The sequence below is a fragment of the Platalea leucorodia genome (assembly GCF_965183815.1).
Source record: "Platalea leucorodia genome assembly, chromosome: 5".
Lineage (NCBI taxonomy): Eukaryota > Metazoa > Chordata > Aves > Pelecaniformes > Threskiornithidae > Platalea > Platalea leucorodia.
In genome coordinates this window covers 71,778,778-71,787,275 of record NC_138827.1, presented here as the reverse complement: position 1 = coordinate 71,787,275, position 8,498 = coordinate 71,778,778, and the positions used below count along the sequence as shown (strand labels likewise).

At 38.6% G+C, this 8,498-nt stretch overlaps 1 protein-coding gene across 1 annotated transcript; it reads right to left on the bottom strand.

The window, feature by feature from the left end:
- Window positions 1–3,986: 3,986 nt before the first annotated feature.
- NDUFB3 (NADH:ubiquinone oxidoreductase subunit B3) lies at window positions 3,987–8,474 on the bottom strand. Its single transcript, XM_082314162.1, has 3 exons — window positions 8,216–8,474; window positions 6,588–6,729; window positions 3,987–4,243 (listed from the first exon to the last, which is right to left on the bottom strand). The coding sequence occupies exons 2-3, from the start codon at window positions 6,725–6,727 to the stop codon at window positions 4,087–4,089; spliced, it is 297 nt and encodes a 98-aa protein (XP_082170288.1). The 5' UTR covers window positions 6,728–6,729; window positions 8,216–8,474; the 3' UTR covers window positions 3,987–4,086.
- Between the last annotated feature and the right edge of the window lie 24 nt (window positions 8,475–8,498).

Here is an 8,498-nt window from a genome sequence, read left to right as displayed (position 1 = left end):
TCAATTTAGAGGGATTTGGATATAAATCTCTGGCTTGGACATATTTCTCTTTATTTACTTTCATAACAGGTTTGATCTCTTTCATTTTGTAGATTCTCCTAGTTATGTAAAACAAAAAAATCTTTAAGAATGTATGCCTCCTAAAATACTATGAACCTGTCTTTTATGCTATGTATTTAAAAAATCAGATTTGGTATGATCAGGGTGAGTGCATTACTTTTAAATATATAAATGGTGTCAGTAGTTTTCATATGTTATGTGTTGGTGTTGCTATTATTATTATTATTATTATTATTATTATTATTATTATTATTATTATTATTATTAAAAGGCTAAGTCACTAAGGGAAGAGATTATTTTCAAGGGGTTTTCTTCTCCATTGGAACAGTGGTAAAAGAATTAACTGACTTTCAGATTTCTAGTATTTGGCCTACAACTGAGGATAGAGAATGTATAGAGCATCTGTAAAATCAGTTCCCTGTCATACATGTAAAACAGTTTAGATGAATCCCTGAATGTCTTGATACCCATGATGAAATCTGTAAACTTAATTGGGAGATGAGTATGCATCTTGAATACGTTCCTTGTAAAACCCCTTGAAGCAAACACTCCTAATTTAAGTTAGCTGTATTTAGAAAATACACTTGCATTCATGTAAAAAGTCTATCTAATAAAGGCTGATCTGGCAAAGATTTAATTGCAGGATAGAAGCTCATAGTTTGAGAGCTCAACAAAGAAGATTTTTGTAGGAAGGTTTTCAGGAGAGATTTCAAGGCAGGTTAACAACACAAACACACAGCTGTAGTCTGCAATTTAAACTGCAACTGCCTCACATCATGGAACAGTTATTCTGTTACGCTCTGGAACAGGAATTTCACAGACATCCAATTTATACTACAATGTAGTCACTATTGTATTGGAATCATTTAGCTGCTTTAACTTTTCTGTAACACACAAATTTGGAAGATTATGCTGAATGATGTAAATATTATAGGTAGCATTAGCAAAAACAATAGATAAGTTGCAAGTATCCTTCCAGGTGAGCAGAAATAGCTCTTTGACTACTGATGGAGATGGGATTTCCACATGCATTTCAGAAAGTGGAGCATCATCAGATCTATTTTCCAGAACTTAAGATACAGAAAGAGCTTCCTCACTGTGGTATTACAGTTATGCATGTTCCTCACCTGCAGATGCCACTGCTGTTTGTCACCCTGTTCTTTGTACTGTAAAATACTTGCTGGTAGAAAGGCTGTTTCAATGTAAGGACAGCCAGTGCTATGGTTACAGTGAAGACTGATTTGGTACTATTATTTTAATACACAGGAAATGTTCCATCCCCAGGCAGGATTAGTATTATAATACATGTAAAATAAAAATCTTTGAGTATTGTATGTTTAATAATGATGAGACATTTTTATATTCCACAATATTGGCAAAATATGTTCATCATAAATTAAGGCAGTGGTTTTGGGCAGTGGCTGCCATCTGGCTATTAAACCATTGAATGATACCACCTTAATTCATAAACTAATGAATTTTAACTAAACTAGTCTAGTCTAACAGTGAATACACCCAACATATTTGCTTATGTAGAATGTTGGTAGGGCTGATTCTTACAATCTTCCCTATACAAGGCAGCACTTACACATGAATTTAATTTTTACATTTTTAAAGTAGAGCATCTGTGGAAATTAAATTAAATTTAGATTATTTGCTTGCACGTAAGTTTTCTGGAAACTGTGGCTGAAATTAGAAGACATAAGATTTTGACTGTCTTAACTTCCTTCATATACAATAAAGTTTTGATAAACAAAATTATCTGTTTTAAAAAAATGTTGAGGAATGCAATAGTTTATACAACTGCCAAACTACATTTGCTGCATGTATTTTACATCTTTTGGTCTAAATAAACTAAGCAACATACGAAGGTTATGTATGCTGAAAATATGATTATAGTAACTTTTAAATCTGTGTTCATCTGCTAGTGCTTGAAAATAAACTAACGTATGAGTATCTCTTCAGCTAGTGTAAATAAAGCTCTTGATTTTTAACAGAATTGTCTGCTGTATCAGTGAAGTGGCAGGCTTGTAACATTTTAAAAGACTAATTCTACAGGAACTTGCAGCAACTTTACCTCAGAATCTGAAGCATTTGATGTAGAACAAACAAAAAACCAATGAAAAGCATACATACAGAAGAACATGAAAACAAACTTTCCCAACATGAAACTAAATGGGACAGCAACTACTGCTTAAAGTTTTATTAAGGCTTATGCTTCTGGAACAGCTGCACCAGAGTTGTGGCAGAGGGGGAGCAGCCACTCAGCACACAAGTGCTGTGCATCAAATTAAAATTACAAAGAGCAGCTGAAGTGAGAAGCACATATCTTGAGTGCAAGATTCACCAATACTGCATGTAATGCTAGCTGTGTTAATTGGTTTTCTGAACAATCACCTAAAATTCAATTATCTTAAGAAGTTCAGTCTTGGACCCAGATAGAAAGCAAACAGTGAATACCAGCCTTTGAAAATATGTATTCTGGGTGGGACACTCTAAGGGACAACATGGAAATTCTTTGTGCAATAGACCTTACACAGTAGATTCTTCATTTGTTTTTCAGGGAATGATGCAACTGGATAGGGATGCTTGAGAAAGAATTGGGCAAGAAAAATTTAGTAAAACCAATGTTTGCCCTATGAACAATGCCTTGAGCAATGTCATACAGAGATGACAAACTCCACTGAATAGTACAGCTGCACTCTCACAATAACAGATGTTTACTGGCTCTAAAAATAAAGCTCTGCTATAATCTGACTCAGAAAGGCTGTGTGTGAATATATATATATTATAAAAAGAGATATTTTAGACGTATTTGGAAGGACGTTCAAGTTTTTTGTAAACCTGCAATTTGTGATATGATTATGTAAACTTACCAGTTTCTTCACCATGGAAGTACACTATGTAATTGTCTAGTGGCATTCAAGGTTTCTCACTTGTTTGTCTAATTTTGCTTTTCTATTTAGTGACACAGATATCCTGTTGTTTGGATTAAAAAATGAGATTGTATACCCTCCTTAGCTTATGTTACTAATGGCATAACAAAATTTACAATAGGATATTCAGCCAATTCTAATTCCTAGCACTTCAGAGGACATACACTGCCAACAGGCCCTTTTCTAGTATAGTCCTCACTCCAGGCATTCTTAAAGCACTCCAGAAACTGTTAGATAATTTAAGGAAAAAATAATAATTTAAAACAAATTACTAAAAAAGACTAGGTGTAAAAATAAATAAATAAATACATACATCGGTACTACTACTACAAATTTCAACTTAATACATGGGCACAAAGAAAAAAAGCAATTGTTCTTTCTCTTTTTTCACATTACACTCAAGTATACTGGAAGTCATATTAAGATAAGGTACAGTTATTGCTGAGTGAAACATTCTACTTTGCTTAGTAAATGTGGCAGCAATGCAATTTTTAATTTCTGGATATTACATAGGAGATTATTTTGGTGCATAGTATCTGCCAAATTTATTAATTCTTCAATAGTATAAGCTTTGATATTTTCATATACTTTGAGACAATTTGGGGTACTTTTTAAAGCTTTAAGGTAATAGTTCTTTTTATTTAGAGACGTAAGAGTGAATAGTAACAAATTATACTTTTAAGACAAGGACAAGTCATTCATTACTACTTACCAGCAAATAATTGTTATTAAACCTGTAAATAACACAGTACAATTTTTCTGTCAAAAGCAAAACACTTTCTCAATTTCATTAATAGAACGTTGGCAGGGCTTGAAGGAGCTGGGCTGATAGTTTCCCCTGTTCTTTAAAGGATGGTACAGCAAACCCAAGAGCATATTTATGTCTTTTTTCCCTCCCTCCCCAACTGAACTCAGCTAAATCGCTCTGACTATGCTTTTTGATCCTTCCACAAAAGTATAATAAAATCAAAGAAACACGTTTTTGCCTGTGATAGACTTTAATATGCATATTATAAGTACAGAGTGAGCAGCAGGCTTATGTACGTTTCAGCTTAATAATGAGTAAGTATTAAGTTGTTGTATTTGATCTTCAGTGATGGCCTCCATTCTTCTTTGGAGGAAACAGTGTATATTCAATGCCAAGAGCTATGACGAAAGCTGCAAATCCCCACTTGAGTCCCCTAGTAAAGACTTCCGTTAAGGTGATAGGTTTTGCAAAGCCACCCATATATCTCCAGGCTTCATTACTAGAAGAAAAATGAAACCAAAAGAATAAAACAAGACTGATGGAGCCACTGTGATAAACATTTACAGGATTATCTTTGTTCAGAAAAAAAGATGAAGGTATTTCAACTAGATATACATTGAGACTGTAACATTTTTATCATTTAAGTATCAAGAGTTGCCACAAGTTCATGATATTAACTCTAACCCTTTATGCATATAATTTGAGATAGAAGTAACACCAGCAAACAAGGTAATTCTAGTAACAGAATCACCTCCCCAAACTTGTTATGTAATTGTTGTCTTCTGTTTTTACTCTGGAACAAAATCAGAACCCACTAGCACATGCATGGATGGAGTAACTACAAAGGCTAGTCACTGTGCTAGACAGTATCTAGCATAGTTAAAAGGGAAAGTTTTTCCAGCCATAGATAACTCATCCTAGTGTGGAGGCACTTTCTGTTTTACAATACGACACTTTTAATTATATTAGGGTTAGAAAAGCCTACTAAAAATGATATTTAAAAAAGCTGAAAAGATTGTGTTTAGCTAAAAAGCTACAGAATATTTACAAACCTCACACTGTCTTGCCTTACTGTTTTCAACCTACATTGTTATTGAAATGTTTAGTCACTGCTTTAACTGATGACAAGTATTTATGTGTAGCACAACCAGTGTAATCTATAGAAGAGACAAACTGTGTCCATCTCTAAGGACTCAAAGTCCTTCAGAAAAGGAAAAAACCATTTCCACAGAAACAAGCAATAAAATCAGAATCATCATTTCAGGAGAAGATACAGTTTTTTTAAACAAGGGGGTCAAGTATTTATGTTCATAGATAATCCCTTTGTGCAGATGGTTTCTATGACTAAGGATGAAGGCATATGGGCATGGAAGAGTATCTTCTAGATGATAGTACAGGATACTGATTGATAAAGATTTAGGTTTCCAAATATGACATCTTTCACACAGCTTATTCTGTATTGAATATGTACATTAATGTGCATTTGCTACAAAGTTGGAAAGCTCATCCCCTGTTAAAAGGAACTTAATATACAAAACCGGGGAGCCCTAAAGAGGGTTACTTTTTCAAGACTTCTAGTGCAAGATGTTAATAATGCAATCTTCTTCCAGATTACTGAAGCACACAACTTGATACTTTAATTTCTCCTTTGTTAAGGAAGATTGGCATGATACTTGTACTTGTCCTAGGAAACAGAATATTACCTTACATAAAATTTGAGAAGTTCAGGAGGAATCATCTCATGCTTTAAGAGTTTGACTTTGTTCCTTATTTCAGCTTCTCACATAATTGGCTCAATTCCCTTCTTTTACAAGAGAAGCATTAATTTTTTTTTACATGGGCCTGGAAAGTTCATTGGTAACCAATAATCCTAAGGACTCATAGCTCAAACGATTCTTATCATCATCAAAACTATGTTTTACTCTATGCTTGCAGCCTTAAACTGTTTCAAAGGAAGGAAAAAAGTCCTGTCAATCCCAAACCCCTCCAGAGGTTATAGCATGTGACAACTTTTTAACAGACAACCTATTCGTTCTTACATTTTTCGTGTAGTGATTTGAAGTAAAGCCTTTTCTGTGAAGGCTGGAATAGTTTGCTCATGCAGCTTTTCCCTTACAGAAGAACTGGACTACACAGCACAAGACATTTAGCATTTTTATTCCCCATGATTAAAGAGTATTTGAGCAAAATATTACATAATTCGTGATGTGGGAGAAAGATGTTAAGCCCTGTTTTAACAGCTGCCTAAATGATACAGAATTGCTTTAGCTGAAAAAGAGGAGGTATTAATTGTAGAGTGGTACAACTTAAAGGATTAAAAAATCTCATCTTCCATTATGTCATTCACTGCTTAGCGAAATGAAATGCGCAGTTGAATCAAATTCCACATTGTATACCAGTATATTTCTTCTTTTCAAATAAAGGCCTCCTGTTGTATATGAGGAATGCTATTCCTACTGAGAATGTCAATATAAGTTCCATCAACTTCAGCAAGATCTGAGCGCACAGTCTCTTTGCTGAAAAGGGATAGGCTTACTCACGTGTGCGAGACCTAATATTACTTAAGTGTTTCGGTGGATGAGGTATTGGTCATTGTGCCCGATCTGTATCATCATGAAACATCACAAAGTGCAAGGGTGCCTTGCAAAATGTGGAGACTGGTCAAGGTGGTGCAAGGTGCGACCTCCACACAAAAAAGTAAAAACAGACTTAACTGAAATTCTGACTAATGTATTCTAGACACATTTTCCACTATTTTTACTAAAGAATAATCTGCAATGACAAGGTCCAGTTGATGCTACAAGACGACATATCAAGATTATTTTTGAGGCTCTTGCACTTACCGAGCCCACGGATCCCTAAGACCCCGTTTAGCTAGCCTTTCCTGGACCTTCTCTAGTGGAGTACCCTCTATCTTCCATTGCCTGTAGTCAGGGAGTTCCATTTTGCCATGGCCATGGCTATGTTCATTTCCATGCCCCATACCTACAGGAAAAGATAGAAGTTTTTTGTTTCTCAGAGAGTGTCAGCTTATTTTCACACACTTGCAAAGAACAATACCCTGTTCAGGAAAAACAGGGAGGTTACAAGAAGTATTCCAAAGCACATAACACTGCACATGAAGCATCTCCTGCATTGTCCACAGTACACTGTAGAACAAGGGGCTCAGAGACTTTATGCTGCATTTCAGAAGTTGGTGATTAAAGACAATCAGGCGAACTGTGGAGAGTTAAGTGTTATTGCATCGTAAGTCACCACCACCATTACATTCATGAAGCAGCTATGTAAATTTTCTGTGCCAGAAAACAGTGTCAGAAGAACAATTGTTTCCAATGTCTATAAATGCACTTTAGCAACACCAAGGCCCACCAACTTGCAGGCTTTCCAGAGTACATCAAAAAGCTCAGAGTTTAGTTTGGAAATTTCTAATTTAGGTATGGCAGAGCTATGATCATCAAGCTCTGGAGAAAAACGTGACTTGGCTTCTCAGGTCCCTTTAAGTTGCCTCCAATTCAGTCAAACATAACTGTGTCGATAAACAGGTACAGGATAGATGAATGGACTAGGAGATGCACCTTACTAGTCATTTCACGAGGCTGGGAAATACATGCTTTATTTAGATACACCTTTGAGAGAACTATGAAAATATTAAGGTTCTCATTAAAAACAGCGATCAAGGCAGATGGGAAGGTGAACATTTTAAGTGAGATCATGAAGGACTGCAAGAAAATAACAATAGCTTTGAAGTCTCTGTTTTCACAAAGCACCTGAGACTTCTTTGAGCCAGGACTTCCCATTTTAACACGTATCTGGTAGCAAAGAACAGATTGAATGTCCTTAATTTTTAGGAGAATTGACTGGAATGCAAAGGTGCCAAGAACACAGCTTGGAAGCCTGTAACTCTTGCAGACCCCTAGCCGTGGAGGCAAGCAAAGAGGATTCTCTTGCAGAAGTAAACCTGAAGAGCTCTAATGCTGTCATTACCCGAAAAGCTGCCCCAAAATTAAACCCCAGTCTACACCCTCGCCACAAACCCCCAAGAGCTCTCTCCTGCCAATATTTACTTCTCTACAGGAAAGGGGTTTAAGCGTACATGCACGCTAGCACCCGCCCGCCGCGGCCAGCGGGCTGCACTGCAGCACCAGCCGGGCACTCTCTGCCAGCAAAACCGGCAAAAACACGGCGAAAGGGCACCCGGAGACGGGGGAGGGAGGGCCCGCACAGCGCCAGCGCCGAGGCCCGCTAGCCCGGGCGGGGCGGGCGTCCGTCTAACGGAGCGCGGAGAAGGGCCACGGCGGCTGCGCGAGGCCGCTCCGCGTCGGGGGCACAACCCGGAGCAGCGGACACCTCCGCCGCCCCCTCCCCTCCCAAACCCACACACAGACACTCCCCGGGTGGGCAGCGGCGCGGGCAGGTCCCAGAGGGCGCCCGAGCCCGCCCCTCGCGCCTCCCGCCGACGGGCCCCCAGTACCTGCCCGCTCCGTGACCCTCCTTCAGGACGCGGCTGCCACCCGGAAGCGGAAGTCGGCGAAAGGACGGGCCGCTACAGTAAGCGCAGCCAGCCACGAGGGTTCCGGGCAGCTTCCGTTCCGGTTCCTCCCACTGTCTTAGCAAAGCCGCGAAGGCAGCAAGGCCGCTACCCAGCCCTCCGCTGCTCGCAGCACTCCCGTCGCGGTTTAACGAGGCAGGTCCCGCACACGGAGCAGCGCCGCCGACTCTGGCGGAGCAGCGGGGGGGGTGGGGTGGGGAGAAGA